Below are 16,978 nucleotides of genomic sequence, written 5' to 3' on the forward strand. Positions count from 1 at the left end.
TTACTCATTTAATAAAGTGATTAAAAGATAAGTAGAATATCTTTAAGAAACTAAAAATGACGTGTATTCAATATATTGAAAATATAAATAATATTTTTAAAAAACTAAAAAGAATTTGTATGTATTCAATAAATTAAATATATAATATTTTTTTTATTTAGAATTTTTAACCAGTACTCGGACATTCTTTAACAAGACCCTTTAATAATAATACTATCCTATAAATTGTCACCTTAAATAAAAGATAAACATGACACTAAAAATTAAATTAAAGGATGGATAGTCTAATTAAGCCTAATAAATAGTAATATCTATATCTAAAGGAACTTCATTCTTGAAAAGTCTACATTGTGTTTTTACATGTTAAAATAGATTACAACACTTAAAAGGGGTTTAGGTATTTTGATATGAAAATGTTTACCCTAAACAACAATACAAAAGAAACTTCCAATGCTTATTGTCCCTCTTTATTGATTTCCCAATACAAATGGTCCCTTCCTTCCCAATTCTTAGTATCAATTAAAAAATGGTCCTAAACCCCAATTTCATTGCTCATCACAATTACACATAGCATTGATTTTCATCAACTTCCCCCTTCCAACCTACTTGAAAGCTCCCTTTCTACCACCTCCCTCTTTCTCTCTTCCTTTCCATCTAACCCTCCAAAGCCTCTACAATCCTCTCCCTCTAAAGCACAATCATTACTTCAAAATGGTCCTCTAAAAAAAGTGTCTTTTTGGAGAGAGGAATCAAAAGTTAGCATAACATACATAACCCATTTTTCTTAACTTTGTGGTCTCAAATTGTGCAATAATGGGTTGCTCAGCTTCAAAAACAACAACAATAGTTGCAAACAAAAATCCTGAAGATCCAACAACACCTTCTGTTTCTTTTCAATCTTCATCTTCTTCAACTTCCTCATTCTCACCTTCTTATGCTTCACAATACTTCAATTCTTCACCACCTGTTAGAAAAGCTTTGTCCCTAACAATGCCTCTTATCCATCACCCTCCAACCAAAAAGGGTGACACTCACCATCTTGTTTCCTTAACCTCCACCACCTATGGTTCTCTTCTCTTAATTGACCAAAAAGTCCCTAACTTTACCTCTATTGAACAACCCCATCTCACCAAAACTTCTCAAATCGATGAAGAACAATCACTCTCTCCGGATTCTGTTATCAACACTTGGGAACTCATGGATGGTTTGGATGAACATGAAGATTCTAATGTTCATAAAGCTTTAATCTTTGATAACCCAGTGAGTTTTTCAGATAAACACAGTTCATGCAGGTACACAGCCTTTGATGGGTCTGCAAAAAAGAAACTTCTTGATTCATTTGAATCACTGAAAGCTTCGGAAGCTGTAATGGAAGAAAAAAATTCCAAATCTTTTGTGAAGAAACCACTTTGGAAGCATTTATCAGAAGAAGCTTTGTTAGCTAAGTTGGATCCAAGTGTTGCTTGGAGTTACAGAAGAGCATTATCTTCAAGACAACTAGGTTGCAACAACAACAAAAACCGGTTAAGATGTGTAAGATCAATGGAATCAAGTCCTATGAACCCTTCTTGTTCTTCTTTGTTTGGTAAAAGTTTGTGTCTTTTACCAGGAACAGAAGACAGAATTGTTGTTTACTGCACAAGTTTGCGAGGGATTCGAAAGACTTACGAGGATTGTTGTTCAGTGAGGATGATTCTGAGAGGATTTCGAGTTGCGGTCGATGAAAGAGACATTTCGATGGATTCATCTTACAGAAAGGAGTTACAGAATGCACTTGGTGGAAAATCAGTAGTGACATTGCCACAGGTTTTTATCAGAGGGAAACATGTTGGAAATGCGGAGGATTTGAAACAATTGAATGAATCCGGTGAATTGGCGAAACTGTTGAGTGGTTTTCCAACTCAAGATCTTTGGTTTGTTTGTGATAAATGTGGTGATGCAAGGTTTGTGCCTTGTGATAATTGCAATGGTAGCAGGAAAGTGTTTGAGGAAGAACAAGGGAAGTTGAAAAGGTGTGTTCATTGTAATGAGAATGGATTGATAAGATGCACAAGCTGTTGTTCATGAATCAGTGATTACCAAAATTACTGATTGATTGATGTTATCTTTTTATTGTTGTTTTTGTTTTTCTTGGGTTGAGTTTGTTATTCTGATAAATTTGGCAGCTACTATTAATGAATATGCATGTTTCCATTTGATTCTTAGATTTTAGTCATTTAGTTAGTTTTTGTCTTAACCTTGTTCATTGGAAAATGTGGCCTGAAATCTAGAAATTGGTTTGAATCCGATACCTTTCAAGTGTGTGCGTGTACGGCTAATTTGTTTATAGACCGTATAATTTTCTGCACACAACTGTAGAGACTAATGTAGAGACTAATCCATCAGAGACTAATCCATCGAGTTAAAAAGGATTACAATGGGCAGCAAAAGACTCGTAAAGATTCTCTTATCATCTAATTCAAATGATTTTGGAATGCCGAAGTTTGAATGTACAATTTCTAATTTCATGCAATTGTGAACGAGGGTAAGAAAGTGACGATAAAAAACTGAAACACATGATTTATAATAACAGATGTAAAAAACAAAAGTTGCAATTTGAGGTGTTACTTTAGCATTTGTGTTTGGTCATTTTCAGCCAAAATAGAAAATTTATTAGGACTGTCAGTATCATAAGATGGCCCATTTTGCTTTATCATAGTACAGTTTTTCACGTTGAGCCAGCACATATATGTGTCTGCCACTTTCGTCTTGTTTATGTGATGAGTTTTGAGAAGATAATTTACTGTGTCCTAGGCAAGGTTAAATATATAAGGACACAATTATTTCATAGCAAAAACAAAGGACACTATTGCCTCCTACTATATGACATTCACATTTCCACATGGTACTACAGACCATGCTAATAAATGTTTTATGGGTTCAATGCTCTGGAGTGAGGTTCATAATAATGTTTCCATTTGCAAGATCAAGAAATAATAAATGGTAAGGGAAAAGCTGCATGTGATGGGTTTAAAACAAGTTTATAATATGATAGATTTAAAAGTAAAGTATGGGAAAAAATCTGATAGATTTGAAAGCAATGTAAAAAGAACAAACTTATAATTTGATAGATTTAAAAGCAGTGTATAAAACCATATATAGAATGATGAATACAGAATGTCAAAATTTCAAATGGGTTTTGGAACCCCAATATGTCATTAGGGAGTGCAGGTGCAGGAGCCCCTCAGCAAATATATTTAAAAGTATTATTGTAAATTGAGTCGTAGTCTATGTAGTATTGATATTTTTGAAAAAAAATATGTTTTTGTGTCTATGTCGGAGTCAAATACTTGCGCCGACATTTGTGATTATGTTTAATTAATTTTTTTTAAAATTATTATCGATGTCGTTGTGTCAGTATCTAGGTCGTGTTCAGGGTGTATGTGTTTCATAAGATTGTAATATTATATATATATATTGTTTCTAACATTATGACCTTAATTCATATTACATAAATCAAGAGCTCTATAGTCTTAGAGATATTCATTGTCTTTTAGTTTTGATTGATGTTCTAACAATCGGTATTAGACGACGATTAACCATGGTGCAAAATTCTAGGTAACAATGTTTGACGACACATGTAATTTCAGATTATGACAGAGAAGGATTAAGGATCTATTGGCTCGACAAAGTTTACAGAAGGTGGTGCATGACACGAAACCGAACGACATTGGAGGATACCAATTAGGAAAAGATGAAGGAGAAGGTTGCAGAATTGATTTGCGTATGTGTTTCGGGCGAGGTGATGCATCATATCTTGAATATGACGACGCCAAAAGAGATTTGGGGCAAATTGGAGAGTTAGTATATGTCAAAAAGACACTGATGAACAAATTGTTCGCGAAGCAGCAACTATGATGAACAAATTGTTCGCGAAGCAGCAACTATACAATCTGAAGATGCAAGAAGGATCTGATTTACAACAACATCTCAATGTCTTCAACAATATAATCACTGATTTGGTGAGACTTGGGATGATGATTGATGACAAAGATAAGGAAATTATCTTATTGTGTTTGTTACCATGTTCTTACGACCGTTATTTGGTGACTAATCTTACCTATGGAAAATGCATTATTAGTCTTGATGTGATTTTTGTTACACATTTTCTCATTCTCTAAGGAGACAAGATGCAGAGGAAGGAACCCAAGACGATGATATGTATGTGAAATGAGGTCTAGATCATAAGTATAACATCTTATAGTTATATGTCTAGAATAATAATTAGTGACATTAATATTTTAGTACTACATACATCTACTTCTTAGGCTGCAGTACAAGATGTCAGGAAAGATGTTAGGACATTAGGTGAGAATGAAGATCAGACAAGTAGCGATGATGAAGAAGAGGTGGAATTTAAGACTGATTCCAATGGTGAGAATATTAACTCCTCCCAGTGATTTGTAGTTTGGTTCTAAGGATTGATAGTTTTATTTTGTTCTTTTGATGATTTGTTCTTATAAGCCATATGTATGATCGGATAATGGTTTTTTTCTCTCTGCCTCTATGTGAGTTGGTTTTCTTAGGGCTACTTTTTCCCTATGTAGGCTGGATTTTTATGATCTCTGGTGTTGTCTTTTTGCCCCTTTATGGGCCATATTTTTAGCCTCCTATTGTTATATGCCCGTAAGGGCCTGACAAGTTTTCTCCTGTTGATCCTAGGGGGGGAGTAAGCACAATTCTTTGTTTATGCAAGTGGTTTTCCTTATCATATGTGTTCTTTAATTTTAATATATTCTTTACTTGCTCTGTTGTGATATGATGTTTGGTGGTTAACATGTTCTATTTGTAAGGAAGTATGTAACATCTATTAGTGTTATGTTTAAAGTCGAGATCTATCTGAAAGAATGTGCATAACCTCTTGTATGTCTTAATTTGCCTAAAAATGATCCAAAGGGGAAGTTTGTTATAACATGTGATTGATAATATTTTGTAGGCAACATGTGAAGTAAGATGTTCTATCAAGATGCAAGATAATTTTCTCGAAGTGGTTCATGGAACATTAGTGGAAAGAAAAATGTTAGGCAAAATGTTTTGACATTATATGAGACGTCTTGTCTCGATCTGTTTACTTAGCATGCAATTTTTAATGGAATGTATCTCGCACTTTCGAGATTTATTTTCTTTTATATTCAATCAAAGATTTGTTTCAAAGTGAATTCTTCCGAAGAAAAGATTTTATTCATAATTCTTTTCTAAGATATTGGAATTCATATTTATATCAAATTAAGATATAATTAAATTTGATACTAATCAAGATTCATAACTGGCGTTATGAAGATTGAGATTTTGTGCGCTTTTTGGAATTCAGTTGCGTTCAAGCCAAAACCCTAATGGGCCTTTTATGTCGGACAATTGTTGCTATTTAAGGAGGCACTCTCCTTTGTGAAGATTCAGACCTTGCATTTTCCATCTTGGCGTTTTTATTTATTATTGAGTCTTTGTGTTTTGTATTGTAATACTCTATTCCTGAGTTATATTTCTAAGTTATGAGAATAAAGTATTTGAGTTGTAATTGTGATGCATTACGTCATATAGCTTTGTTATTGTACAAACACTTAGGAGAATGTTTGAGTGAAACTTGTGAGGGTTTCAAATTTAGGGGGGCCTGGATCGAAATTCACAGGTAGTATTCGGAAAAAAGGCATTGAATAGGGAGAGTTCAGATAAGATCGCTTTGTACTATTGACTATTAAGAGTTAAATTCCTCGCATTGGGTTGATGCCCCCTAGACATATGTTACTTTCCACCAAATTGGGTTAACAATTCTTTGTTATTCAGTTTATGCATTTATCTTTCCTGTTACGCAATCTTGTTGTCATACATATTCTTCCAACATTGTGTTTGACATCTTGTCATCAGTAGAACATGGTTTCACATCCGCTTGGAGATGGAAAATGATGTAGAAAAGTATATTTGTTCCCACCTTACCCCACAAGATTCTGCAAAAATGGCTTAGAAATTTAGTAACTATGCTCCTTGGTATGTCGTGGAGGCGTACTACTTCTTTAAAGTACAAATCAACAACAAGACAAGCATAGTCCATCTTTTTGTAAGGTATAAAGTGTTCAATCTTAGAAAAGCTATCAACCACACAAAAAATAGAATCTTTCTCGTTCTTTGTTCTAGGCCGTCCTAAAAAAAAGCCTATAGAAATGTCAATCCAAGGAAAATCAGGAGTAAGTAAAGAAGTATAAAGACCATGAGGCATAACTTTGGATTTTAACTTTTTTCACACAATGTACCTATCACAAAATTTATATACATCTATTTGAAGGTGAGAAAAACAAGAAAGGGGGGGTTTGAATTGTTTGAAAAATAAGCGCTTTTGCAAAATGAAATCACACAATGATTTTATACTGGTTCGCTTATAACACAAAGCTACTCCAGTCCACCCAGCCAAGGTGATTTCGCCTTCAACAAGGACTTAATCCACTAATCTTGAAAGATTACAAACAACCCCTAAGAGAGAAGAAAATCTCTTAGTCCTCTCAAGTCTACAGACTACAAAGAGTCACTTGAGGAAATCAAATAAAAATTAGATACAAGATGTGTAATCTAGAGTGCTTCTAAGAAAGCAAATATTACAAACTTAAGAACAAATTTTTCACTTGATAAGCAAAAGCTTAGTGAAAATCTTTGAAGAACAAAGATGTTTTTCTTGAGCGTGATATAATTTCAGTATAGTTTTGGCTAGTGATTTCTTGCTTCCTGAAGGTTGATTTCTTCTCTTTATATAGGAGTTGAAGTAGTGTTGAAATAGAGTTGAAGTAGAGTTAAATCTGGTGGATAATGAGATGTAATTACGCCATTCCATAAATAGCTTCTGCAGGAGACTTTTTCTCTTAGAAGTGACTACTTACCACAAGTAGTATCTTCTCTCTTGGAAGTGGAGATTAATGTCTCTTTCTAATTGAGGAAATCCATTTGCAGAACTTTAACTTGGCTTAAACGTTACTTCATCATGATTAACAATTCTGATTAGAGTCTTCGTGTATCTGGAGAATCTTGCTTCTGATGTTATTTCTTGAGAGTTCAGATAGCGCTGATAACTTCCAGAGTTTACAGAAGGCATATGTTCAGAATCAGAGCTTCTAGACTTTACTTCATGTTCAGATGCTTCTGATACTTTGCAGTTTTGTCCAGAGTCAGAGCTTCTTGAAACGAGATTCCACTTTAGATGCTTCTGATACTTGATAATTTGTATCTGATCTTGTTGTGCATCTGATGACATCATCAGATTTATTTCTTCTTTCTTTAGAACCCTGCACACTTAGAAACTTTTCGTTAGGGTGCCATTTTTGGTTTCATCCTTTGTTATCATCAAAATCAAGGAATCTGTTGTAGAACAATTTTTGTTCTTACAATCTCCCCCTTTTTGATGATGACAAAACAACTTAAAATAGCAGATGAAGCATGAATAAAATAAGATCAGATAGACAGAAGCTCCCCCTGAGTTAGTGCTAGGGAGTTCAGAAGTTCTTACCAGAGCTTTTCAAGTAATGAGATTTCTGAAACTTTCTGCAAATTCTTAAATTTAATGTTAGAGTTATTTAATCAGAGCTATTTTTATCAGAGCTATTTCTACAAATGTTGCAGAGTGTTTAAGGTTTTAGACAAATTTTCATCAGAGCTATTTAATGATTTCTCCCCCTTTTTGTCAGAATCAAAAAGGTAGACATAAAAAATAAAGATAATAAAGAGAAAAAGATTTCATTAATCAAAAGCACAAAGGCACAAAGGCAATCAAAAACATCAGATCCAAGAGAATATCAGAGCTAAAAAAGACAGAAGCAAAAACATTAGGCAAGCAAATAAAATAAATCCTAAGTGCCTAAGGGTTTGGAGGTTGAGGAAGTCTCTGAAGCAACATGGCAAACATGTTCTGGATGTTTTCATTCAAAGCATCTTGCTTGTCCATCCTGGCACGAAGCTCATTCTGATCTTGCTTGATCTCTTTCTGATCTTGCTTGATCTCTTTCAGAGTGTTAAGAATCAACGGGATCGCAGAAGAGGACTCCCCCTGAGTCAGAGCCTGCTGAGCTTCAGCTTCAGCAGCAGCTTGGGCTTCTGCATCCGCCTGAGCCTTGGCTTCAGCTTCCTGAATCCTCCGAAGTTCTGCTTCCTTTGCCAGTCGTTCTTCTTCTAACCTCTTTGCTTCTTCTTCAGCTTCTTTAGCCAATCTTTCCTCCTCTAATCTTCTGGCCTCAGCTTCTCTAGCCAGTCTCTCTTGGAGTCTTTCCTCAGAGTCTCTGATGTAGCCATTTCTGACTTGTTCAGAGATACTCTTCAGCCTATAAGACTCAGAGGTCATCCAACTAATGACTCTGTTCCAGTGTGTCCTAACAGATTTAGGATCATCACTAACTTCAGAGTTTTTAGCCAGAGACTTGATCTTCTGGACTGAAGCTTCTGCAACCTGTAAAATGGCCTCCTCAAGGGTAGGTATGGTAAGTTCAGGTTCAGGTTCAGGTGAATGAGGTGGAGAGTTTTGAGGGCTGAGATTTAGAGGTTGAGGTTCAGTTTGTTGAGGTTCAGATTCTGCTTGAAGTTCAGAATCTGCGTCTGGTTGAAGACTAGGGGATGAAGCATATAGTGGATTTAGGTCTAATGGGTCAGAGTCTGGTCCAGGTACAGCGGGAATAAATGGTGGAGTGATATTAGAGGTGAAGGGATCAGATGGTTGAGTTTCAGAGGGTAAGGTTGTTGTTTGTTGTGGTGGAAGTGAAGTTTGGAGGGGTGAGGTTACTTCAGATTGTCTTGTGGGTTGTGGAGCGAAATTTTTAGCATAAATTTCAGCTATTGTTGGGGAGTTAGGGTCAGAATGTTCTGTGGATGATGATGAAGAAACACTAAAGTATGGGGGTGTTTCTGGTTCAGAGGATGAGGAAGAGGAAGTGCTGTGGTGATATAGTTGATTAGGGTCAGAGGTTGTTGTGAAATTACGAGCAACTTTTAGAACAGGTGGAGGTTGAGAGGTTCTGATGGTTGAAGGAGGGATTTCAGAGGTTGTAAATAAGGGAGGTGTTGGGAGAGGAGTAGAAGAGGCCATTATAGGTATTACAGAAGTAACAGGAGGAATAGACTTACCAGAAGAAGAGATTTTCAGAGGAGCTTTGGTTCCAGAAGATTCTCCAAGTCTGGGTTTCTTTGCCTTCCTTGCTTCCTCAGCTATCTTCTTCTCAGAAAGACCTCTTTTGTATCTGACCAAATCTTCTTCTGAATCCAAAAGGTCTTCAATTCTGAAATCAGAAATATCAATACCTTCATCAAGCAGACGCTGAAGGTAGATAGCAATGGCATCTCTGGGTTCATTCTTGAAGAACCTTTCAAGGCCATGAGGCATCTTCCTCTGATCTTTCAGAGCTTCCCAGGACACATCCATAGTGGGCTTGACTCTGATCTCCTTGATGATTCCTATGCTTTTGAGGTTTTTGGCATTCAGAGGCCTTCCAGTTTCTATAGCCAGATCATCCATCAGCTTGGCCTTTTCCAGCTGGTCAACCAATCCATGCTCAATGAAGACATCAGAAAGCAGTCTTCCCAGAGGGATGTAAGATCTTGGCTTCAAGCTGTTTCTGGAGTCTTTGACAGCATCCCTTAGATATTTGAAAAGAAGAACAGGGAGATTGATCTTGATACCTTTCTGAATGCAATATAAAATGAGTTTCTGATCAGCATTAATATAATCAGAGGAGTTGGAGGCTGGGCGATGGTGAATGGTTCCCAGAATTATTTTCAACCATACTCTCAGGTTCTGATGCAATTCCTTGTTCTTAGAGGGATTTCCTTCAGCGTTTGCTTTGAAGATAGTTGGGTTGATGACTTCAGTGATGCGCTTTGACCTTGGAGGAATGTTGTAAATCCTCTTTCCTCCAGTAGTCTCCATGTTCAACAATGAAGCAATTGATGCTTCAGTGATGACAATCTTCACTCCCAGAACAAAAGAAACAATGAACTGGTCATCTGCATCAGCATGTCTCCAAAATTCCTTGACAAGAAGAGGGTAAATGGGACCATAAAGCCTGTTGAAGTAGTTCTCCCAACCTTGCTTGTGAAGATCTTCAGTAAGATCAACACCGTTTCTTCTCAAGTTCTCAAAATCTACCAGCGATTCACACAGTACATCCAAATTTTCAAAGGAGGTTGCAAGATGAATGTGGCGTTCACGTTCCAAAATGTGAGGTTCTTGATAAACAGGGGTTGTGGTAACGCCTGTAACAGTGGGTGTTTGAGTGTTTGAGGTTTGGGGATTAGAAGCGGATTCCATTTGTTGGGAGAAGTTAAAAACTTCTTGCTCTTGAGCATTCATGAAGAAGATTGATGAAGAAGATGAAGAACTGAAGGAGTTGCAGAGAAAACTTCGAGAGAGGGTTTAGGGTTTAAGAGTGAGTGAGAGTGATAAGTGTGTGAAATGTGAGAAAAGTGTTTATATACCTAAGTAAAAAACGCATGCAAAACGACACACATACCAGCGTTAGACACAAAACTCAAAAAGGCACGCTTGGGGGGAAAAATGATTACAGCTCATAAATGAATGTCTAATCCCACAGTTTGCACACTGCTCGAGGAAAACTCAAACGTCTGCCTTTTGAATTTCTTGACAGCTGTCTAGAAGTTCTAAAGTTTGACGCTTCAGAGTTCCACGTGTTGATGTATCTGATCTTCAGGAATACCAAGAGATTGGTTCTGAAGATTTCTAACTCAGATATCTTCTTAACAATGTAGAAGTATCAGAGTCAGAGGCAGAATCATATTTGTTTTTATCAGAGTCTCATTTTACATGTTCAGAGCCAAATTTTACTCGGGGCAATTTTTAATGTTCAGATGTTCTAAGATAAAAAGAAATCTATCTTCAGCTAGAGGCTTAGTAAAGATATCTGCCCATTGATGTTCTGTATCAATGAACTTCAGCGTTACTATTCCTTTCTGAACATAGTCTCTAATAAAATGGTGTTTAATTTCTATGTGTTTGGCTCTGGAATGTAAAATAGGATTCTTACTCAAACAAATAGCAGCAGTATTATCACAAAAGATAGGAATGTTACTCTCAAAGATTTGTAGATCTTCTAGCTGATGTTTCATCCAGAGCATCTGAGTTGTGCACAGTGATGCTGAGATGTATTCTGCTTCTGCAGTTGATAGAGCGATAGTTGACTGTCTTTTGCTAGCCCAGGAGATTAGATTGTTTCCCAGAAGCTGGCAATTTCCAGATGTGCTTTTTCGTTCTATTCTATCTCCTGCATAATCTGCATCACAATAACCAGAAAGCCTATACTCTGATGTTTTCTCATACATCAGGCCCAGGTTAGGAGTTCCTTTCAGATACTTAAGAATTCTCTTAACAGCTGTTAAATGAGATTCTCTAGGATCTGATTGGAATCTGGCACAAAGACAGACGCTAAAGAGAATATCAGGACGAGTAGCCGTCAGATAGAGAAGAGAGCCTATCATACCTCGATAGAGCTTCTGACAAACCTTGTTGCTTACCTCTTCCTTTTCCAGAATGCAAGTTGGGTGCATAGGAGTCTTTGCAGAGTTGCATTCAGTCATGTCAAACTTCTTCAGAACATCTTTAATGTACTTGCTTTGATGAATGTACGTGACTTCTGGAGTTTGATTGATTTGAATTCCCAGAAAGAACTTTAGTTCTTGCATTAGACTCATTTCAAATTCTGCCTGCATTAACTTAGAAAATTCTTGGCAAACAGAGATATTAGCAGAACCAAAAATAATATCATCAACATAAATCTGGCATATCACGAGATCATTTTTATGGTTTTTACAGAAGAGTGTAGAATCAACTTTCCCTCTGATAAAATTTTGTTCCAGAAGAAAATTGCTTAGACGTTCATACCAAGCTCTGGGGGCTTGTTTTAGTCCATATAAAGATTTTTTAAGTTTGAAAACATGTTCTGGAAAGTTTGAATTTTCAAAACCTGGAGGTTGATTTACATACACTTCTTCTGAAATATAACCATTTAGAAATGCACTCTTGACATCCATTTGGTATAATTTGATAGAGTGATTAATAGCAAAAGATACAAGAAGACGAATAGATTCTAACCTTGCGACTGGAGCAAAAGTTTCATTATAATCAATACCTTCTTGTTGACTATAACCTTGAGCTACCAGTCGTGCTTTGTTTCTGACAACTTCTCCTTTCTCGTTCAGTTTGTTTCTGAAAACCCATCTGGTTCCAATGACATGAGTGCCTCTGGGTTTAGGAACGAGATCCCAGACATCATTCTTGGAGAATTGATCTAACTCTTCTTGCATAGCTGCCACCCAATCGTTATCTTGAAGAGCTTCATCACAGGACGTAGGCTCAATCAGAGACACTAGTCCCAGAGGAATATCTTCAGAGGTTCTGAAGGTAGATCTGGTTCTAACAGGTTCATCTTTGTTTCCCAAAATCAAATCTTCAGATACGTTAATACGACTCTTAACTTTCCTTGGAATTTCTGGAGATTTAATTTCTTCAGAGTCTGGAGTGACAGTTGCTTCTGGAGTTTTCTCAGATTCTACCAGAGTGATCTCTAAATCTGCAAACTTTTCAACTAGCTTTGACTTTTCAGGGTCAAGCTTATCATCAAATCTAACATGAATTGATTCCTCCACAATTTTGGTTTCTGTGTTGTATACTCTATAGCCTTTAGAGCGTTCTGAGTATCCTAACATAATACCTTTCTGTGCTTTGGAATCAAACTTGTTTAGATGTTCTTTAGTATTTAATATAAAACAAATGCATCCAAAAGGATGAAAATAAGAAATGTTGGGTTTTCTTCCCTTACACAGTTCATAGGGAGTCTTTTCCAGAATAGGTCTAATAGAGATTCTATTCTGAATGTAACACGCTGTATTTACAGCTTCTGCCCAAAAGTGCTTTGCTACATTTGTTTCATTGATCATGGTTCTGGCCATTTCTTGGAGTGTCCTATTCTTCCTCTCTACAACTCCATTTTGTTGTGGAGTTCTAGGGCAGGAGAAATCATGGGATATTCCATTAGAATCAAATAGTTCTTCAAAATCTTTATTTTCAAATTCTCCACCATGATCACTTCTGACTCTAACAATTTTAGAGTCAAATTCTTTTTGCACTTTAGAACAGAAACTGGTGAATACAGAGTGAGACTCACTCTTGTGCTTTAGGAATTTTACCCATGTCCAGCGGCTGTAATCATCAACGATTACTAGTCCATACTTCTTTCCATTGACTGATGCTGTTTTCACAGGACCAAATAAGTCAATGTGAAGAAGCTCCAGAGGCTTAGAGGTAGAAACAACATTTTTCTTTTTAAAAGATGTTTTTGAAAACTTTCCTTTCTGACACGCTTCACACAGAGCATCTGAAGAAAACTTCAGTTTAGGCAGGCCTCTGACTAACTCAAGTTTAGTTAGCTGAGAAAGTTTTCTCATGCTAATGTGGCCTAAGCGTCTATGCCATACCCATTGCTCTTTGTGAACTGACATTAAACATTTAACATTTTGATCTTTTAAATCAGAAAGATTTATTTTATAAATGTTGTTTTTCCTCTTGCCTGTGAAAAGGACAGAGCCATCGTTCTGACTAATGGCTTTACACGTTTTTTGATTAAAGATTACATCATAACCGTTATCACTTAATTGACTTATGGATAACAAGTTATGCATTAATCCTTCTACATAAAGAACATCAGATATAGAGGGAAGGGTACCATTACCAATAGTTCCGGAGCCTCTGATCCTTCCTTTCTGATCTCCTCCGAAGCCTACAAATCCAGCATCTTTAAGTTCCAGGCTTTGGAACATAGACTTTCTTCCCGTCATATGTCGCGAGCATCCAGAGTCCAGGTACCATGATTGGTGTCTGAACTTTGCTGCATAGGATATCTGCAACATAGATGATCTTATCTTTCGGTACCCAGAATCTCTTGGGTCCTTTCAGATTAGTTTTCCCAGAGTTTCTTACAACTTTGGGTCTTCTAGCATTTTTAAATTTGTGTTCTTGTGTGTGTGTGTAGTGATATGAAAAAGGCGATTTAATTTGGTTACTGGTAGAGGTTTTATGTTCCTCAGAATCATACCCAATTCCTCTTTTATTATTCTGACTTACTCCATAAATCATGGATGCCATAATACTCCTATCTATCCCATTCTTCAGAAATTGTTGAAAGGCTTCTTCATATTTATAAATAATTTTATTTGAAGTTTGTGGTGCTTGAGACAACGTTTCTTCTAATTCTAAGCTTTTTGTTTTAGCTCCATCTCTTTCTATCGTTAGAGATCTGATAGTATCATCTCGTGCTAGAATTGTTGTCTCAAGTCTACTACATACTTCAGATTTTGCTTTAAGAAGGCCTTTAATGTCTTTAACTTTTTGTTTTAATTTCTGAAGAGAGGTAAGAGTTTCTGATAAACATGATTCTAAGTCAGATCTAGAAAGTTCAGAAAATACCTCTTCAGATTCTTCATCTGAGCTGCTGGATGTGGTAGCCATAAGAGCTACGTTGGCCTGTTCATCAGAGTCAGATTCTGATGATTCGGATTCACTGTCGTCCCAGGTGGCCATTAATCCCTTCTTTGTTCTGAAGGTATTTTTCTTGAAGCTTTCTTTCTTAGAGTTATCTTTCTTCAGCTTGGGGCATTCATTTCTGTAATGACCTGTTTCTTTACATTCAAAACAGGTAATATCTTTGTTAGGTTTACCTTTTGAAGTTGACTCTGATCGATCCCCTCTGGGTCTTGATCTTCTGAAGTTGTTGTTGTTCCTCCTTTTCCAGAGTTGCTTAACTCTTCTGGTTAGTAGGGACAGTTCTTCTTCATCATCAGAGTCTTCAGATTCAGAGTCATCAGTGTCTGCAGTTTCTGCTTGAAGGGCTTTGGTTCTGTCTGACTTCCGTCTTTCAGGTCTGGACTTCAGCGCCACTGACTTGTTCCTTTTCTGAGGCTCATCCTCCTCTAGTTCTATCTCATGGCTTCTGAGAGAACTAACAAGTTCTTCAAGGCTGATATTGTTCAGATCCTTTGATAACTTCAGAGCAGTAACCATTGGTCTCCATTTCTTTGGCAGACTTCTGACAATCTTCTTAACATGATCTGCAGTCGTGTATCCTTTGTCTAGCACTTTAAGACCTGCAATAAGAGTTTGGAATCTGGAAAACATAGCTTCTATAGCTTCGTCATCTTCCATCTTGAAGGCTTCATATTTCTGGATCAGCGCCAGAGCCTTCGTCTCCTTGACTTGGGAGTTTCCTTCATGGGTCATCTTCAGAGAGTCAAGTATATCTTTAGCCGTCTCTCTGTTGGTGATCTTTTCGTATTCGTTGTATGATATAGCATTTAGAAGTATTGTTCTGGCCTTGTGATGATTTTTGAACTCACGTTTCTGATCTTCTGACATTTTGCTTCTGGGAACTTCAGCTCCATTTAAGACTGGAGGTTTGTATCCTTCTGTGACAATGTCCCAGAGGTCAGCATCATAACCCAGAAAGAAACTTTCGATTCTGTCTTTCCAGTAATCAAATTTTTCTCCATCAAAAACAGGAGGTTTAGCATTGTAAGAATCTCTTTCATTTGATTGGGCCATTGTTTCTCTCGTACTGGATCTCTCTACACGGTTAAGTGTTTGATTTGAAAATCAATAACAGAGCCGGAGCTCTGATACCAATTGAAGGTGAGAAAAACAAGAAAGGGGGGGTTTGAATTGTTTGAAAAATAAGCGCTTTTGCAAAATGAAATCACACAATGATTTTATACTGGTTCGCTTATAACACAAAGCTACTCCAGTCCACCCAGCCAAGGTGATTTCGCCTTCAACAAGGACTTAATCCACTAATCTTGAAAGATTACAAACAACCCCTAAGAGAGAAGAAAATCTCTTAGTCCTCTCAAGTCTACAGACTACAAAGAGTCACTTGAGGAAATCAAATAAAAATTAGATACAAGATGTGTAATCTAGAGTGCTTCTAAGAAAGCAAATATTACAAACTTAAGAACAAATTTTTCACTTGATAAGCAAAAGCTTAGTGAAAATCTTTGAAGAACAAAGATGTTTTTCTTGAGCGTGATATAATTTCAGTATAGTTTTGGCTAGTGATTTCTTGCTTCCTGAAGGTTGATTTCTTCTCTTTATATAGGAGTTGAAGTAGTGTTGAAATAGAGTTGAAGTAGAGTTAAATCTGGTGGATAATGAGATGTAATTACGCCATTCCATAAATAGCTTCTGCAGGAGACTTTTTCTCTTAGAAGTGACTACTTACCACAAGTAGTATCTTCTCTCTTGGAAGTGGAGATTAATGTCTCTTTCTAATTGAGGAAATCCATTTGCAGAACTTTAACTTGGCTTAAACGTTACTTCATCATGATTAACAATTCTGATTAGAGTCTTCGTGTATCTGGAGAATCTTGCTTCTGATGTTATTTCTTGAGAGTTCAGATAGCGCTGATAACTTCCAGAGTTTACAGAAGGCATATGTTCAGAATCAGAGCTTCTAGACTTTACTTCATGTTCAGATGCTTCTGATACTTTGCAGTTTTGTCCAGAGTCAGAGCTTCTTGAAACGAGATTCCACTTTAGATGCTTCTGATACTTGATAATTTGTATCTGATCTTGTTGTGCATCTGATGACATCATCAGATTTATTTCTTCTTTCTTTAGAACCCTGCACACTTAGAAACTTTTCGTTAGGGTGCCATTTTTGGTTTCATCCTTTGTTATCATCAAAATCAAGGAATCTGTTGTAGAACAATTTTTGTTCTTACACTATTTTCATATGAGGCCAACAAAACTATTATTTTAACATTTCTAAAGTCTTTGAAACCCAAAATTTCCCGTTAAACCCCCTTCACACGTCTCTTTCACAAGTAATTCTCTAATGAAACTTTTTGGTGTACATAGTCTCTTTTCTTTAAACAAAAAATCATTATGCCTAAATGACGACTTTTTGGCAAGTGTGCC

General features: G+C 36.5%; 1 protein-coding gene across 1 annotated transcript; it reads left to right on the top strand.

Annotated features, from left to right (window-relative positions):
• The first annotated feature begins 474 nt into the window (after positions 1–474).
• Positions 475–2,198, top strand: LOC127126412 (uncharacterized protein At5g39865). The gene has a single exon (XM_051055340.1). It carries the CDS (start codon positions 814–816, stop codon positions 2,065–2,067), a length of 1,254 nt encoding a protein of 417 aa, XP_050911297.1. The 5' UTR covers positions 475–813; the 3' UTR covers positions 2,068–2,198.
• The last annotated feature ends 14,780 nt before the right edge of the window (positions 2,199–16,978 follow it).

This window comes from Lathyrus oleraceus, chromosome 3, assembly GCF_024323335.1.
Source record: "Lathyrus oleraceus cultivar Zhongwan6 chromosome 3, CAAS_Psat_ZW6_1.0, whole genome shotgun sequence".
Taxonomy (NCBI): domain Eukaryota; kingdom Viridiplantae; phylum Streptophyta; class Magnoliopsida; order Fabales; family Fabaceae; genus Lathyrus; species Lathyrus oleraceus.